This window comes from Dipodomys merriami, unplaced genomic scaffold (assembly GCF_024711535.1).
Source record: "Dipodomys merriami isolate MVZ:Mamm:240054 unplaced genomic scaffold, mDipMer1.0.p SCAF_26, whole genome shotgun sequence".
NCBI classification, from domain to species: Eukaryota; Metazoa; Chordata; class Mammalia; order Rodentia; family Heteromyidae; genus Dipodomys; species Dipodomys merriami.
Window position 1 is genome coordinate 5470225 of NW_027204048.1, and position 18760 is coordinate 5488984.

Here is an 18760-nt window from a genome sequence, read left to right on the forward strand (position 1 = left end):
GGAGGATGGGGCCGTGCCCGGGCTCCCGCTGCAGCCGCCCGGGGACCCTCCGTGAGCCCTCCGGCTCGGGGCTGTCGAGGTGGCGGCGGCGGCGGCAGCGTTAGCGGCGGTCGGCGCGGAGCAGAGCGGACCGGACGGCGGCCGCATCTCCCCCGGCGGGGCGGCGAGGACGCCCCGGGGGTTCGGGCGGCGCAGCTCTCCTCCCGCGTCCGCCCTCGACGGGCTGGCTCGCCCCCGCCGTCGCGCTCAGCATTGTTTGTGTTCCCCCGCGGAGCGACCTCTTCCCCGGGAGCGGGCGAGGGCGGCGGCCCCGCACCCCCGAGCCCGCCCGGCCGCTGGGGCCCGGGATGCGCCCCGCCCGGGGGCCCGGCCCTCTCCCGCGGCCCCCCGGCCTCGGCCTCCGCGGGATGCGATTCTGCACAATTCGGGAGCCGGGCCGCGAGTTTCCTGGGCGGCGGGCGTGAGAGGCGGCGGCCGGGGGTGAAGTTCACCGCCCCCCACTTTCCGGCGACCTCCGGGGGCCCCGGCCCCGCTCCGGAGAGGGGGGGCAAGCGTTTTGCTCGGGGCGCGGGGCGGGCGCCCGAGCCTCCCGGGCTTCGGATCAAAGCATTCCGCTATTCTGATTTATCGCCTGCCGGCTGAGTTGTTCCTTCTCTCCGCGAAGGAGCCCGGTGTGTTCAGCCATTACTTCGCGCGGCGCCGCTCCCGGCGTCCCCGACCCGGCGCTCGCGGCGCCCGCACTTGGGCTCCGCGCCCGCCGCCCCTTCCCCCTCTCTTTCTCCTCTCTTTCTTCCCTCCTCCGGCCGCCGTCTCCCCGCGCCCGGCCGGGCGGGGGGCGCTGGGCAGGCCGCCCGCCGGAGGGCGAGGGCTCGGTGTCAATTTTTCCCCCCGGTTTTTTTTTTTTTTTTGTGTGTGTGTGTGGCCGCGGCGGGCGGGCGGCCAGCGGGGACACCCCAGCGAGGGACAGCCATGGATGGCCCGACTCGGGGCCATGGACTCCGCAAAAAGCGGCGGTCGCGATCGCAGCGAGACCGGGAGAGGCGCTCCCGGGGCGGACTGGGGGGCGGCGCGGCCGGCGCTGGCGGGGCCGGCCGGACCCGGGCGCCCTCGCTCGCCTCCTCGTCGGGCTCCGACAAGGAAGACAATGGAAAGCCCCCGTCCTCCGCCCCGTCCCGGCCCAGACCCCCGCGGAGGAAGCGGAGGGAGTCCACCTCGGCCGAAGAGGACATCATTGATGGATTTGCCATGACCAGCTTTGTCACTTTTGAAGCGCTGGAGGTAAGGGGGAACCCCCTGCCCACCCTCCCTGCCCTCCCCGCCCCCCGCCTCCCCTCCACGCACGACCCCGCTCCGCCGTGCCCTGCGCCCCATCCTCCCTCGCCGCCGCGCGCGGGGCCGTCTGTCTTGTCTGTGTGTCTGTCTCGGCTGAGGTCTTATTGTTGGAGGGGAGCTGGGGGCGCGGGCAGGCAGGCGGCAGGAGGGACTCGCCGAGCCGTGCCTGGTCGCTGGCCTCTCCCCGCGCCCCTTCCGAGCACCCCTTCCGCAGCAGATGGGCAGAAAAAGGGGTTCGGGCATCACAACAATGCGCCCCCCTCTCCGGCGAGAGCTCTGCCCCCTACTCCTTCCTCCTCTCCTTCCCCAATCATGGCTTCTTCGCTGGTGGAAGTCTCTTTGCTGGTTTGGGGCGCTTGTGGACGGATCTGTGTGTGCTTTCTCCCGAGCCATATGTCCCTGTGTGTCTGGCTAGTAGATACCTTGCCCCGGTGTCCTGGGGACCAGAGGCTGATGGGGTTTGGTGGTTTCTTTGACCCACCCCCACCCCCACCTTTTTTTTTTTTTGGTGAATCTGGGGAAGGGGGCGTTTTCTCTTGGTTGGGAGAAAGGAGGGAGGAGGGGAGAGAAGACGAAAGGATGGAATATTTTTCTGCGTGGGGCTCTAATGCAGAAAGGGTTAATTATAATATTATCTGTATCTATATATACATATGCACGTGTGTGTGTGTGTGTGTGTGTGTGTGTGTGTGTGTGTGTGTGTGTGCAAGAACAATTTAGTTGAAGGACAGAAAAAGGGACACCAGGGAGGACTGGTGGGAGGAAAGAAAATCCTAGCTGGAAGCTGAAGGGCTTGTCACCAATTGTCCCTTTCCCCTTTCTTGTGTGTGCACACGCTCTCTCTCTCTCTCTCTCTCTCTCTCTCTCTCTCTCTCTCTCTCTCTCTCTCTCTCTCTCTCTCTCTCTCTCTCTCTCTTTCTCTCTCTCTCTCTCTCTCTCTGTAAGTGATAGGCTTTGTGTGTATATGTGTGTCTTTATTGCTCAGGCACCTGCAGGCAGCTTTGATTTTAAAATGCACATTTTCCTGCCTGCTAAGAGGCTCCTGGGTGGGTGGGTGGGTGGAGGCTGTTGGGAGGAGGGAAGCAGAAGGAGACAGTCCAGGGGTCACAGGAAACTATCTTTGCTGAACATATCTGATTTGATTCTGGCATTGGTCATTGGCTTCCATAAATTTAGCTTCCTTCTTTCTTACCCCTACTGCTTCCCCACCCCCAGCACACACCACCACCAACACCACCACAACAGGAAGGCCTTGAGATTCTTTAGAGTGGGTCCAGCTTTCTTAGGCTCAGAACCAAAAGAGGAATTGGTCTATAGCCTGTCCTACACTTGATGTGATGGTTTGAGGTTCTTGAATGAAACTTTTCCCTTTTGGCTTATTTAATTTTTTTTTTTTTTTTGCTGTTACTATGGCATTGTTTCAGATGTGCAAGCTTTGTTAATGAAAGCTGAAATTGAACATACAGTGACTGCACAGGCTTAGGTTACTGCTTCTGTGTCTGTGTTTGGGTGTCAGGCTTAAATATTTGGAAAGAGGCTCTTCTGTGAACTGCTTTTGGCTGTGGTGATGGAATGAATGGTGGTGGGTGGTGACCAGTGATTGGGAGAAAGGGAGGGTGATGGTGGTGGTTGGTAAGAAATTCCCGTTAGTGGTTGAGTTACCCTTGGGTTCTAGCATGGTGATGACTGGCTAAAATGAAGAGGGTTAAGGCTTAACCACTTAGGAGGATTCTAAATAAAGCTTTAGCTCTGTCAAGGTAGATGGGTTTAGGGAACTGTGACCTCTTCCTCTGTCTTTCTCTCTTGCTTTAAAATAGTATCGAAATGGTAGCATGAATTGTAAAACATGGCCTAGAATTTGGGGCACTGTTGCTATCTGTGATTGGCTTAGGAAAGTACTTGAAAGAGTTGGTTACAAGTGGTTGTGTTTCCTGTGTGCTTGTCTTCTGTGCTCTGTGGCCCATTGAACAAGAGGGGCCTCTGGATTCCTGTGGTTGGTTCTGAACTCTAGGCAGAGATTGATATAACTTCATGCAATTTAAAAACTGTCTTGTGTAACTAGATGAGTAGGCTTGTGATTTTCTTACAGCTTCACATTTGACTTTTGGGAGAAGATGTGTTCATTCTTCTTTGTTTTGAGCTTAAAAACTTTTAATTTTTACAAAAATCAAATTCAAAATGTATCATTACTGCCATTTCTTCCCTTGCTCGAATTTTTTTTCTACTACTTTTCTACATTCAAGATCCAGGTTACTTGGTTAGCTGACTGCTATCCTGCCTTCATATCTAAATGTCATGCCATGTCTCTTTGTGGTCTGATTTTTAAAAATTATTTTATGGAAAATGTAAGTATATCCAAAACGTAGACAGACAGTGTATTGAACCTTAGTATACCTAACACCCAGGCTCAACTACTGTCAACCTACATCTTGTTTCTCTTCTATTTTCATTTTCCCTTTCAGGTCTACTATAATGTTACCTGCTAATATTTACATATAAATTTTTTCATTATAATGCTCAAAACCTCCAACCCCTCCAGAGACCATTCTCTTTTCCACATGGACAACCGTTTCCTAATATGACAGTGTTCACATCTTCAGAGGCCCACATTTTGAGGAAACTTGTGAACAAATCATTTTTCATATTGAAAACGCATCAGGGGAATCCAAAAATCATATCTGTCAGGTTCCTTGACAAGAGGCTGTTTGTTATCATGTGGTTTTGACATTGGATGGACAGAACATATGTGGGATGTATATAGTGTATAGTGATCATTAAGGCAAAACCTCTTATGATACCGCTGTACCCAGTTGGAAAGATTTACTGAATTATCATAAAGAATTATTAGGAAACAGGCAGCTAAATAATAAGCCTGCATAGAGGTGTGTGTTGAGTATGTTTGTAAATGTTAAGAATCATTTACAGATGCTAAGAGTTACCTTGAGTATATGCATTTTTGTGCTTTGTGTTTAGAAATAAAAATAATTGCACTGTATATCATCAAGGTTGCTGCTGGTATGATATGAGGAGAAACCAGAACCACTGGCTTGCCCCGTGAGGCTTATCGCTATTCCAGTGTAGAGTAGTAGCTAGTAGACCTTGGACCAGCATGCTTTGGGAGTTACTAGACATATTTACCCCCATGATTTTATCCAGTCTGGGTACCTGAATTGGGGCTTTCTTCCAAGAAAGAGGCTCCTAACTTCTAATGAACTATGTTACTATACAAATGTCAGTCCAGCTCTAGTTTCATAGATACTGGAGTAAAAGTAATAACTATGTCTAATAAGAGCCTGCATTTTAAAATGCGGGTTATTTTCCACTGTTGTTGGATTTTTGTTTAAGATGATGGAAGCTTTGAGGCATTCTGGCAGGTCCTACACTTCATAGGCTGTGGAACTGGCTGAGGTAGTTTCCTATTCTACAGGGACACTTATCTTGAGTAATTGTGCCCTGAAGTTCAAGTGTGTGATTATGGAGAGTCTCATGATAGAAGATAAGAGGGTAGGTGAGGAGGCTAAAGTTGAATGAGGTGTTCTTTTCATTATGGAATTGAGAAGCAGAATTACCATGGATGTAGTATTGTGCATTTGTATAATCTTTCAATGACATGATGAGAGCAAATACCACCCTTCCCCCCAAATCATGTATAGTTAAAGACAAACAAACACACGCCAATGTGGCTTCTAGCAAGCAAAGTATAAACGGGGACTGTTGAATTTTAGTACCATCTGTATATCCTGAGGTACCAGATAATGTGCCATTCTGGTTCTTGAGTTTCTGTTTCTGTTAGGAAGCCATGTGAGTGTCAAGGGTGCAAATCCCTCATTCCCCCCCCCCCCCCAATTCATAATGCTGTTATGCATTGGTTCCTGGGGGATCTTCCTTTAGTGCAGAACACTAAGGGAAGTGGAGATGGAATTGGTGAGATTAACACACATGAAGTTACTTCTGGTAGAGGGTCAGAATGAGACTCTCATGTGGTCTTATTTCTTTATTCCTTCAGGGCTTACCAATGCATCACTAGATGTAAGTAGGTTGTACAAAATCTGATGTCCTGTTAGCATGCCATGTTAGTAGACTCTAATAAGTAGACAGTACAAAATCTGATAAACTGATAGCATGCCATGTTAGTAGGCTCAAATAATTGATGATGTCCAGATCTCACTTATCACTTGTTTGAAAACCAACATTTATCATGTTCCTTGTATCAATCAGCAAATATTGATGGAGTGCTTAGTATGTGCAAGGCCCCAGGACAGAGAAATGTAAAATACATGTAGCATGTGAACAGTTGCTAAATCCAGCACCTGTAAAATAAATCTGAGACAGACATTTGAATATCTGATAATAGCCAAGTGCATCAAGCAGTCAGAGAGGGTGGTGAGCTCTAGGCAGTGTTGGATGGCTCCAGAAGGTAGGCTAGGTAGGATTGGGAGACACAGAGTACATTCTAAAGGAATATTGAAGAAGGCAAGGGCACAAGACCAGTGAGAAGGTGCTATGTGATTAGGATTTGGGGGCAGGAAAGGGCTGGTAGAAATGAATACCGAAGTAGGTAATTCATCCCTATTAGAGGATCAGGAGGGCTGTAGAGACCTGTGGACCAGGCTTGTTCCTTCTAACAAATTATGTGATCTTCCTTGGGCAGTTGTTCTCTGGAAACATCATTGGTAGAGAAATTTAGACTAGTTTAGAGCAGACGTTTTCAAGCTGGAAGGGGATGAGCTTTGCAGGATGTGCATTGGTTGTGTTCCACACCAAAATAGAGTGATCTACCCTCAAATAGAGTTTGGAGCTCAATGGGCTAGACAACTGTCTCTTTCTGCCAGAATTAAAGTCTCTATGGAGACTTAATGGAAATTGTGGATATCAGAAAAGGCAGTTTAGTTGTCAGAGGGCACTTGTCAGCATTGCATTCAGAATCCACTGTGGAAAACGCTGCCCAGGATTTCACACAGGTCACTGCAGGTCTGGCCCTTGGTGGTCTCCAAGCAAGACCAGGGTGAGTGGTCTGATAGTAGATGACTTGCTGTCCTGGGGATGCTATTGCTTACGTGTGAGAGGTACAGAGCCAGGGAGATTAGTCCTTTGCTTTTCCTCCCTTCTTCCTCTGCCTGGTGTCAGCCTTTTAGCTGATTATTGTCAGTAACCCCACCATGAAGTGAGTACTGGTGCAGCTGATGCTATGAATTGCTCTTTTCATTGTAAAGGGAGCCCGCTCTGAAGCCATCACACTGCCCTCCAGCCAACATCATTTTTCCTCTGTTGGTCCTTTCTTTATGTATTACTGCCTTTTTATTTTAACAACCTGGAAGAGAAGGTTGAATGAGAGAGAAAGGAGGTTGACATTGATGTTAAAACAAAGGTTTCAGGTTAGCCACCATTTGCCTCTTGTGTCCCAGGTGTTAATTAACAGAGTCAGAACTCCTAGAGAAGTTGGGGAGCTGGGTCTTGGTTCCATGTTTCATTTTTCTGACTTAGAAAGTTTGGTGGTAACTGTCCAGTCCACTGGCCAGCTCCAGCATTTCAGTTCTGAAAGCAAGCATACTTTAGGACCTGAGGACCTAGTTAAGGACGAGCAGGTTTAGAAATAAAGGGAGAGTGTGAACAAGTATGTGTGGCAGTCTGATTTTAGGGCCCAGTTGCGTTTCCCATCCATCTGTTGCCTGCTTTCCTATCTCCTGCTCTCTTCCCTTACTGAGGTTGAGATAACAAAATTACAAATGCAGACAATAAGAAGTAATGGATTATGGAAGTTATGGAGGCAATCTGGAATCTTTACATTTGTAAACTTTAATGATTTAACAGTTCGTTATAGGGTCTCTGATACCAGCTTTGTGGGAGAATTATCTGCCAGTTTTCTGAGTTACATATATCTCATCTTTTTTATTTCTCAGATCCTCTCTGAACTTCAGTTCGGTTTTGTCTGAACTAACATTAGCTATACAAACACTGTTAAAAGACTTTACTTCCATTTTGGCTTCATGGTGGCATACCACCTTAGTACCTTCATCCTGAAATACGTGTATGCAGTAGAATTAGACTTATGGAGGAGAAGGAAATGGAGACTGGCTAATGCAGGTTGGCAGAGAATCTTCCCACCGTAAGTTCTCTGTAGTTCTGTGTGAATACTACCTGAGGCACCTGCAAAGACTATGACCCTTGATTGTATGGGTGAAGGAATCTGAGAATTCTGAGAATTAGTCACTTCCAGTACTTTGCCAAATTGGTCTAAGTATGAGGATTCCATTTTCCTTGCTATCCACACACCTCCCCCTCCCCCACATTGAGGCACACAGCCAACCTCATTGTAGCCTTCTGTAAAATTTCTGCTTACAGTATTTTATAAACTTAAAACAAGAAATTAAGAGAGAATAGTTCACTATTGCAGTTATCTCTCAAGTATTATAGCAATAGATTTTTTGCTTGTAGGTCTCTGTTCAATTATACTGCTGGCTGAGTGTCTTTCAATGAATAGTTTTTCATAGTTAATAACTTTCAAGAGTAAAATGCTAAGAAAGTGAAGCTGTGGATAAATGCAATTGTTGGGCATTAGATTTCTCCCCTTAAAGTCCAGTGATTTCCACCCATTTGTTCTGTACACAGTCAGTTGGTAGAAATAACAAAGGTCCTGGATTGTGCTTTTCTCAGTGACAATTTTACATGGTTTAAATGAAATGGACTTCCATTGGGGCAAAGGGGAACGGGGCGTTTGCTGTCATTGTCATTGCATGCTGTTTTCTACTCCTCCTGTGTTTGCTATGGTAGTCACTTTTCAGTTACTTGTGAGAATTACAGTTTTGAGATTAATGTGCATATGGAGAATTATCCTAAAATTGGGACCTAGCCTTTCCCAGAGCAGCTTGTCCATTCATTTTCCTCCAGTCATGGGTGGTATGGTCAAGTGGACCAGGTGCTTTCTAAGTCACCTCCACGAGATTTAGGCACAGCTGCAGTCTTTAGTGATGCGTTTCTCTCTCAGCTGGCAAATGAAAACAGAGCTCTGAGGGGTTAATTGACATGCTGCATATCACACTGGGAGCCACAGGCTCTGATTTACCCAATGATATGAGGAGACTTGTTTCTCCTTAGTACTGGGAAGTCCCAAGGATTGGAGGAAGTTTTTTTCAAAATAAATGCTAAAAATAAGATTGACTACCCGTGGTTGTAAAAGGTTCCCACACTAATGTCCTGTTAGTATCTTTACAAGCAGTCTTCTTCCACTCCACACTGTTCCTAGGAGTGGAGGGAAGTGCATTGGCCCTTTCCTGTAGATACATCCTCCTGCCCACCTTTCTGTACTGAAGATGTAATTTAAAATAGGGTGCTAATAGGAGGGCTTTTTCTTCTTGAATGTCAGGTGGAAAGATAACATAACATTTGGATATAAGATGATGTTACTGTGGCCCACTTCAAAATTTAGACATTTTTGGGGGATGAGGAGGATTAAAATATTTTCTTCAGGGTAGCAGTCTTGGGAAACTGAACAACTTAACAACATTGACCTTATAACTTGAAAAACAAGGAGCTTTGGAGAGTGTTTGAGTGGAAGGCTCAACTAAACTCAAGAAAGATTCAAAATATTAAATCCACATGACGTTGCTGGCTAAGGCATCTTGTCTGTTTATTGCTGAACCAGAAAATTTATAACAACTGTTTGTCATGTGTATATATTTATAGCCATTCATATAATGAAAAGAAGTTTTTATGGGATTGTAATAACATATCAAGATGGATGTAATTAAAACAGAAGCAGATTGACACCCTGAATTAAATGCAAACCATAAACCAGGATACCTGAGCATTGTGCCTTACATATTTGCTACAGGGGGCAGTCAGCCAAATATGCAAATAAAAAGACATTGATGAATCTCTCTCTTTCTGTGTGTGTATGTGTGTGTATGCATGTGTATGTGTATGTGTATGTGTATGTGTGTGTGTTTGCTGAGAACCCAACTATTCTATTAATCTTTTATCAGGCATTGTTTAGATTTGCAGCTGCAATGGATTGTATAATTTGACAGACCAAATAGTTTAGGACAAGAAAGTAGGACATAATAAGAGGAAGACATGATTGATATGCTGCCCTATAAATAACACATGGACTGACAAAGGGGCTGAGTAATCTTCAGATCTGTGCTTAATGCCATTAACGGACATGTTAAACCAAGATGTTTTCATTGAACTTCAACTGGAGAGGTTCTGCCTCTTCCATTTACAATGTAGATCTATCTCTAATTATACTCCGGACTATATGTTGGCAAAATTGGTGTAAATCAAATTTTTGTAAATTGAATAAAAATGTGCTATGGGAATCTTGCTGTGAGAGGTATGTCTGAGTCCTTTTAACCGAGGGGAGCACTCCCCTTCTGCAGGGAAGCTGGAAGTTTGGTGGATCTCTTCAGATGGACACTGCTTTCCTGGAGACACATTTCATGTGCTCCCCATGCTCCTTGAAGCATGGATTGTGATAGTTACATTTTTTGTGTGGAGTTTTATACCTCTTGGTCTTGGGCAGTGATTCTAGGAGTAATTGGTAGTGATTAGAATATGCCCACATAGCTCTACAGTTCAGAGCTTGGTTTTCAAGTGCGTGCTATGGAGGGTAGGAGGCTATATGGAATGTGATTTCTCTATCCTTACGGTTGTAGAGTCCAGGCATGTCGTAACTACTTCAGAGTCATGATTGCAGAGACACTCTGGCTATAACTTTTCTATATGACGGTTCAGCTTTAAAATTGTGAAGATGCCAAGTGCAGGGCTGTACTGTTATTAGGGAAGTCAGTGATATCTGTTACATCTTGTTAACCAGGGAGGAAAATGCTTTAATCCAAACATCTCAACTGATGGAATATCCTGTGCTTCAATTTTGGAAATGGCCTTAACAGAAGAAGCTGGCCTGTCTACTCCCCAAGCCTGGAGACTTGAGAGTGTTTTATTTTTATCAGATTGCTTTAATATTGTGTGTTGAAAGTAGATGTTTTCAGAGTAGTATGAGCCACAGTAAAGTTTTTGTTTTTGTCCTCCCTCTTAACTCCCATAGAACATGAGGCCCCCAGAGGGAGTTTTTATTTCCTGATGGGAGCCTGGAGGATCTGCAAATGATAATTGCAGGTGAGAGGCTAGGGGTGATTCAGCCTGTGCAGTGGGAGGTGCCATTCTACACCTAAATGTTAAAGCCTGCAGTATCAAGACAATTGTGCTGTTCTGAAATGTTTCATTAATTTAATATAGAAATGGACCAAATTGTCCCAGGTTGCCTTCATTTGAAGGACTAAAACTTTGGAAATACTGAACTGTAATGTGATTCCAGAAATAGTCCCTGTGCTTCAAAGTAGTCCTCTGTAATACCTGAAAGTACCAAGACTTATCTGTTTAGCTCAGCATATTGACCCACTTCTGCTTCCCTTGAACACTTGTTTTCAATTGGAAAATATTTTGGCAATGTGGCTTTTCCTTTTGAGTCATTCAAACTTCAAAAACTAGCTAGTGAAATAATCTTTTTCTTCTGTATTTCAAACCCCCAATTTTAACTGCAGCCCTTACCTGTTTCCAGTCACAGATTATTAATAGTAATGGTGTTAATAATAGTATATTATCGATTATCTTCATGCTGGGATATAGACTTATGTCTTGGCTTTGGGCGCTTTGATTTCATCTTTTTGAAATGATTTCCTCATGCATTGAGATTTTGAAGGCATCCTACAAGTGTTTTTGAAGTGTTGACCACAGTGTGATGGGCTTCATGTTTTCTTTGGGAGCTGTGTGTAGTTCAAATGCTGTTATTATTTTTTTTCTTGCTCTGTTATGTGTGCTATAATGGTTTACTGTGTGTCACTGGGGAGTTATGACGGGAGCCTTGGACAGGAGATAGCCATTCTTCTCCCTCTGTTTCTAACGTGTTGTTTTATTTCCTAGCAATCTCTGTCTTTAGCCTGTGCACCCTGCCTATGTGTGTCCTTCAGAGGCTACTGGGGGGTCTTAGAATTGCTTTTCCTTTGCTCAGTAATCCTTGCAGAGGAGACATTCAGTCAGTGCTTGTGGACTGTTGACCTGTATATATATGTACAGGGTTGATATCTCCATTGTTTTTGGAAACTAAAACTCACAGAGATTCTCACTTTGCTCAGAAATGTAGTAGTTCTGACTGACTCTAAAGCTTAGGTTCCTCACTCCTCTTTTTAATACAGATTGACTTTCTAAGAGTCTCAGATGGGCTCATTTTTCTTTTTGTTTACAAAGGATTTTATAGAAGTTAGAAGAAAGTACCGTATCACATTTGGGGATGTTTTCTCTCCCACCTTGCCCTGTTTTTACTTTTTGGTGTTTCAAGGGATCAAATCCAGGGCTACCCGCTAGGTATGCTAGGCAGGTGTTTTAACCTTTCAAACTTTTTTCTAGGTAGCATTGTGCAGTAGATTTTTTTTTTTACCTTTCCAAAGGTAAGAGGTGAGGTTCTTGAGTGCCAGTCCCTGTTAAAAACACTGGCAACTTCTTCCTTCACTGGGTTCCTCAAGCTGCCCCTGTGATAACAGGGAGCCGTTGGGAGAAGGGAATGGCAACTCAAGTCACCCCAGGCATATAAGCATACATTCTGCTCTGGGTTCCTGTCTGCTTGCAACTATTTTAGAAACTAATATTCCTCTTGGAATTCTGTTTGGAATTCTTATTACTAGTACTGTGCTTAAATTATCCCCACCTTTGGTTCTTACTCTACCCAGACCTGAGCTCCTTGCTTCCTGGTAAAAGACCACATTAAGAATTGCCCTTTCGGGCTGGGAAGGTGGCTCAGTGGTAGAGCGCTTGCCTTGCAAACCTGAGGCCCTGAGTTGGATTCCTCAGCACCACATAAGCAAAATGAAAAAAGCCGGAAGTGGCCCTGAGCCCTAGTCTCAAGGGACAGCACCCAGGCCCAGAGTTCAGGCCCCACGACCAGACCTCCCCTCCCCCCCCCAAAAAAGAATTGCCCTTTGCTTTTTTAGACTATTTCTTGAAGATGTGGGTGACAAATAGTTCATTATTTGCCAGTCTTTGTTTCCTGTCATTATTCTAAGCACATTTGCAAATTGTTTACTCCTCCATTCTCCATTCTGCCCAGTGGAGGAAGTTTATGCTACTAAGACTATGCTAATGAGTATGGCTGTTGGATTTGCTTCTTATGGAAATCCTAGTGGCCTCTTTCCCACTGGGCTGAGATGGGCTCCCTCACTCTTCTTTGGGACTTCTGGTTTTAGGCTTGACTATTGGCCATCAGTTAGGAAGTAGGTAGGAGAGGACGGGAGGTAGTGGAAAGCTCACTCTATTCCATGCCCCTTGCTGTATTGGAATTTTCAAGACTCCTAGGAGAACTTGAAGATGACCAGTTAAACATTCCCCCAAGGCTGTTTCTCTCTTAGAAGAAAGGTGGGGTTTCATCTGGGAACTGGTGCTTTGACAGCAGTCTTGTCTCTCAGTCCAGCTGCCTTCAGGAGCAGTTGTCCTTTTGCACACGCAGAATGGAAATGCAGGAGAGTTCTGTCTTCACCCATTTTAATTTCAAGGGAGATCCAAGAAAAGGCATGTCCTTTGGTATGTAACTATAATCATAAAATTCACTATAATGGCAACTACACCATTAAGTGCGGGGTTTTAAAAGGTAATTTCTGATGCTTTAAGTTTTTGTATGTGTGAAATAGGAATTTTGTGTTAGCTCTAGAGCCAGACTCAGGTTTTGAACTCTTTCAGTACAGTTTGTAATAATATCTCCTGTGATGCTTTCACAGTGAAGGAAACAGTGTGAAGTTGGGCTGCCAGAGATGGTACCACTTTCTCCCAGGACAGTGGGTGCTTTCTATTTACTGTTTACAGATGAACAATATGTGAACAGTCTTGGTGTAGGTTTCTACATCTGCTGTCCATATTTCACCTGTGCTTACTTCCTTTAGTATGGTATACCTGGGATTAGGGACAGAGAAATATGTACAGTCAGCCTGATTTGAAATTGCACTGTTGAAATACAGCCCATATGGCCATTGTAAAATGGTTAGCACTGCATGTAATTGCCTTCCCAATCATGTGCTTTGTCATTATTTCCATCTTCCAAGAAGCGCTCCCGCAGCACACTGACAGCAAAGGCGTCATTAGAAAACATATGGACATGCAAAGGCATTAAATTGTCTTTAGTTTAAGGATTAGATTACAGGCTTAGAGGATGGGTCACCATGCTTTTAATGGATGACTCTTGCTTACTTCAGCACTGCTAGACTGGATGACAGAGCTTTTTGTAAAGGTCTTATTGACTCCTTTGCTAAGTATATTTCCTGTCTTCCCTTCAGTTGTGGGAAGGTTGGTTAGCAGTGCCCAAATTCTGTCATAATATTACAGCTAATAGGTTTCTCAGGAGTGTTTTAACTATTTGTGTATGATTTTCTGGAAGACTTCTTCAATCTCTTCTGTCCTGAGTGAGCCCAAAGCAGGCCAGCCCAGGCATGATTTTATTTGAGGGTAGATCTTTTAGGCAGAATCAGGAGCTCTGAGGTGGCTGCCAAATTTTGGAATATATGTTCTCCATTGTATAGCTTTTGGCTCCATGTGGGTCCCAAGGCCACCACCCTTCTTGTTTCCTCTGTTAGAAGTGAGACTTCTGTAGGCCCTAGAGACACTAGGACCTTGTGACAGTACATGCAAAGATACACCTTGCCCTCTGGTTGAAGATGTCCTGGGATACAGCATTTCTGGGGTGCAGTATGCTTTGATTTTCAGGATCATAGCAGTGTTCATCAGATCTCATGTCTCCTTTAGATATACAGCAGACTTGATGGGGATCTGAGGACTCACTGTCACTGACAAGGGACTTTGGGGTCATTTGGGGTGGCTTGGGGCACACTGAGGAGAGTTTCTGACTTTATTTAAGTGAAGTCCATCTTTACCTGTGAGATAAACTAGGGTCAGATTCTTTTGGGAAAGGAAAAGGTGTCTGGATTCGAGTTTAACTGTGCCAGGTAGTGAGACATTGTAGTGAGAAGTAGAGGTCTACTCTAATAGAGTTTATCGTTTGGCAGGAGATAGGGCATGTTGTGATAATAAGCAAGGCTGTAACATGTTGGATGTTGTTGGCTTTCACAAGCAAGGCTTCCAAGGAGCTGGTACTGGAACAGAAACTTGAAGGAGATGAGGGAAACAGGGAAGAGGAAGCATATGAGGGCTTTAAGGAGGAGTGGCATGGTGTGCAACCGTAGGGACCATCTGTGAGTCTATGGGGACAACCAGCCTGGGCTAACATAGATAGGATTCAGTGGGCATGACCAGCCTGGGCCTAGATGGGGTTGGGGTCAGCAAAGACAGTAAGAAAGTTAAAAATAACTGAAAACACTGTCTAATGCTGCACTGTCCAAACAAAGAGGTCTTTTTGTTTTTGCTTTTTAGTTTCCTTAAAGTCACACAGCTGGCATTGAAGAAGATGTGATCTAGAACCTACATCTCTCTATATTATCTGTGGCAGCTGCCCATTTTGCCACTCCTCCAGACAGTGGGAGGCCTGGACATCCTTTGGGCAAGAAGACTTGTGTCTTGTTTCCTGATTAAGGATGTAGCTTTTCCATAGGATAGATTATACAGAATTCCAGTGCCCAGTCACCACAAAGTAGCTTTGATCTTCAGTGTCTGGATCTACCACCATTTGCATAATGATAGCATCAGCTAACAGTTTACATTTATCTCACCTTTATCAAGGACTTTCCATTTGTGACATTTCTTATACTCAGGGATTTACATGTGTTATCACCGGTGATCCTCACATCTCACCTTCAAAGTAATTACTTTAGAGAGGACTGAGGTACAGAGATGGAAGTAACTTGCCCATAGTTGTGTAGGTGGAACCCATACCATCTGAGTCCAGGGCCTGCAGTGTCTCCAAGAAGGAGAAGGGGGCTGGGCCTATCTAAATGAGTTTTCACTGGAATATCTTTTCCATTTTTAGGTGGTTCTAGAGCAGAGCCCTATAGTAACACCAGCTTGTCTTACCATCATGTTTGGCTATATGGAAGATTTCATAGCCTGTCTGGTCAGGCCTGGTTTCTTTGCTGCTATTAGGTAGGCTGCTGCTTAAGCCGACAGCGTTCAGTCTCTTTGCATTTATGACTAGAACATATTTCAGGACTGGGACTGTGAAGCAGGCTCTTAGATGCTGGTAAGCATTTTCAGGTCCAGATGCCACCAGAGCCTGTAATACATAGGAATGCCAAACCATCTTTAGTCCTGCTGCTTTTGAGGGCCAGTATGCTCTGAGCTTGTGTTAAAATGTATTTGTATAAAATGCATGTATATGAATATGTATGTCTATAAAATATGTGTATGGAACGGTATAAAGCACACATATCTAATGTACCTACTTCTGGTTAACAAACATCGTTGTTTTTTTAAAAAATTGTAGGTTATTTTTAACTTGTGCTGTCTGAGGAGTGAGCATCCCTGCTATGTGATGGAATGCTCTGGGGAGCTCTGTTACAATATCCAAGGGGGATGGAGGAAACTCCCTCTCCTCATCAGAACATCTAAAGGCTCTCCTGGGCATTGTGAGGTCAGTTTTTCTTTTATAGTTTCTCAGATACTCCTGCCTTTCATCATTTCATTTTCTGTTGCATCTCCCCACTCCCCTACCCCTGGTTGGGTAAGAACTGAGATTTGAGCTTACTTGATAGGGAAGTCCTTATAATTCTAGTGTGTTTTTTAGATAGGGTCTCTCACTTTTGCTCATTCTGACTTCAAACATTGATCCCTCTACCATTTCCTCCTGATGGGATTATAGGCCTGGACTACTATTAGTTAGTTGTTCATGTTTCAGGATTGTGAGAAGTCCTGGGCATTTCCTCTTTTCCTGATTAGATCTTTCCTCTCCTATTACCTTGAGACAAGCTAGAGATGCATTCATATATTTATTTGCTTGAAAATATCAGGTACTTAAGGACCAGATGTGAGGCTTTGGAGAGAGGACTGAGAATTTTACAAATATTTGTGGCTACTTACTGCCTGTTGAAAGTGTTTGGGCAAGTGAGAACTGGAGAGTTACTTCAGCTGTCAGTGGGGACACAGAGTCGTACACTTCCACAGGAAAGCTCTGTGCTGTGAGGTGGTAGTTGAGGGTCACGGCTTCATCAGTAAACTGTGTAGAAGATATGCCCTGCCACCAGAAGAGTCAGTCTTCCATGGATACACCAGTTGCTGAGACTGGTGTCTTTTCAAAGTGCCACCGAGAATGGATTATGTAGGTCCTAATTATCCCCTTTGGTCCCCAGCTCCCTGTAGTGTCCTTTTCCCCTTCTATTGCTCATTCTTTAACTTTCTTCTTTATGCCAAAATATTCTTGTAGGCACTGGAGGGAAAGCAACCAGCTAAACACAGCCCAGGTCTTGAGGGATATTGTTTTGGGGATTTGGGGAGTGAGGTTACACTCTGGTGTCTGGTTGTTTAGTGTATCTCAGGAAAAGGTATAAGGGAACTGTGATCCTCCCGTTGAAAAGCTCTGGGGGACCATTTGGTAGGTAGAGAAGTATTTCTGCCTAACAGCTTAAATTATATATTTCCCCTTGAAGATTTGGATCACAGTCGTGGGGCTTGAACTGGGCCTGGGCACTATCCCTCTCTATTTAGCTCAAGGCTAGTGCTCTACCACTTGAGCCATAGTACCCCTTCCGGTTTTCTGGTGGTTTATTGGAGATAAGAGTCTCATGCACTTTACTGCCTGGGTTGGCTTTGAACTGTGATCCTCAGTTCTCAGCCTCCTGAGTAGCTAGGATTACAGACATGAGCTACCACGGCCAGCCATAGAAGCTTTCTTGAATGTATTTCTTCAAGAGAAGTTTTGTGCTGAGACCTTTAGTGACTTTTAGAATTGGTTGACTTACTTCGTTAGCAGGTTGACATGATGAAAATGATTGTCAGCTCAAGTTCAAGATTAGGGAAGATGCTGTAGACATAATGACTCTTGGTTCTCTTTCTCCCTGAGGTAGACTCTCCAGTCCATCAGTGTGCTTTTGTCAATTCCAAAAAGAGGAGGGTGGGAAAGGAAGGTTTCTTTGGCTTTCAGATGACTCCTATTGGGGAAGATGATGTGGGACTGAAGCTTCTCTGTGTTGTGGTCTTCCCTGGAGCCAGTAGGATTGGGTATGGATAAACACCACTAGACTCTTGAATAAGGAAAAGATGGAGGGGTTATAGTTGGAGTTAGTCAATAAGATGGGTCTTGAGAAGAAAATGGAAAGTTTGAGGGGAAAAATGGTACTGAAACTAGTTTTAACACTCTTGGGGTTAAACAGAAGATGTGTTGATAGGATTTTCAACAAAGAGGAAAACCAAATACCAGCTTCTATAGAACTCTTTATACCTGTGTGTTCTTAAAAAGAATAATGTAGGATCATTAAAATGCAAAGATATCTTATTTCATCAGCTTTTGGATTCTGTTTTTTTTTTTTTTGCTAGTCCTGGTGCTTGAACTCAGGACCTAGGCACTGTCCCTGAGCTTCATTTACTCAAGGCTAGCATTGGTACCTCTTGAGCCATAGCGCCACTTCCAACTTTTTCTGTTTATGTGGTACTGAGGAATTGAACCCAGGGCTTCATGCATGCTAGGCAAGCACTCTACAACTCGGCCACATTCCCAGCCAGCTTTTGGATTCTTTACGTAGGTTCTGACAAGGGTATGGGAAGGCAAGTGGGAATTACCCATTGCTTTTTTTGTTTTTAGCTTTTTTTTTTTTTTTTTTTTGCTTTTGCTATTGAAGGCATATGCTCCCTGCTTTTCTAATTTAGGCTGTCATGGTGGCCATAGAAATCTGTGGCTCCTGAGGGCTGTTGGGCAGAGGGATAGATCTAATACCTGTGTAACTGCCTGAATCAACAGGTTTGGGAATTAGGACAGGACTCCTGGGCCCACAATGGAAGACAGAGTTCATGTAGAGAGACACAAGATCTCTTTGTTTTTACTTTGACTGGAAAGGACAGGACATAAAAGTTCTCAGTTGTCCAGTTTGTCTCAGCTATCAGCCCAGCTTGGATGCACCGAAGACAGTAGCTAGCATTTACATAGTACGGGTAGTATAATTACTAAAATCAGCTCCCTTGTCCTCAGAGAGAGTACTCTTGCATCCCATTATATAGGAGCATTTATGCCTGAACACTTATGACTTCAGAGCCAGACCTGAACCATGGCATAATGGGATTAAAGAATGCTCAGAGGGTTTTATTCTGATTTGTTTTATTGTGGCTTTCAGTCTTCCACCCCATCCGGAGGTAATAGGCACCTTAGGCTGGCACCTTCTTAGAGACAGGAAAGTGATCTAGAAAGCCATGTTGTGTAATTGTTGCAGATGACCTGGTGAAGTAGTAGTGTTGTGGTAGGACAGAGATGTGGGAATGAGGTTTCCTAATATGTAGGCCATTGCTTTTCCCA

General features: G+C 44.7%; 1 protein-coding gene across 6 annotated transcripts in view; it reads left to right on the forward strand.

The window, feature by feature from the left end:
• The first annotated feature begins 347 nt into the window (after positions 1-347).
• Positions 348-18760, forward strand: part of Auts2 (activator of transcription and developmental regulator AUTS2) — an 836783-nt gene continuing 818370 nt past the window's right edge. For 2 of the 6 annotated variants that reach the window (XM_070035590.1, XM_070035591.1), the window contains exon 1: positions 351-1278. In XM_070035590.1, coding sequence (XP_069891691.1) covers positions 970-1278 — 309 coding nt within the window. In that variant the 5' untranslated portion in view covers positions 351-969. Of the gene's footprint in view, positions 1279-18760 lie in introns of all 6 variants that reach the window. The other 4 variants (XM_070035587.1, XM_070035588.1, XM_070035589.1 and 1 more) reach the window with 4 other exon arrangements.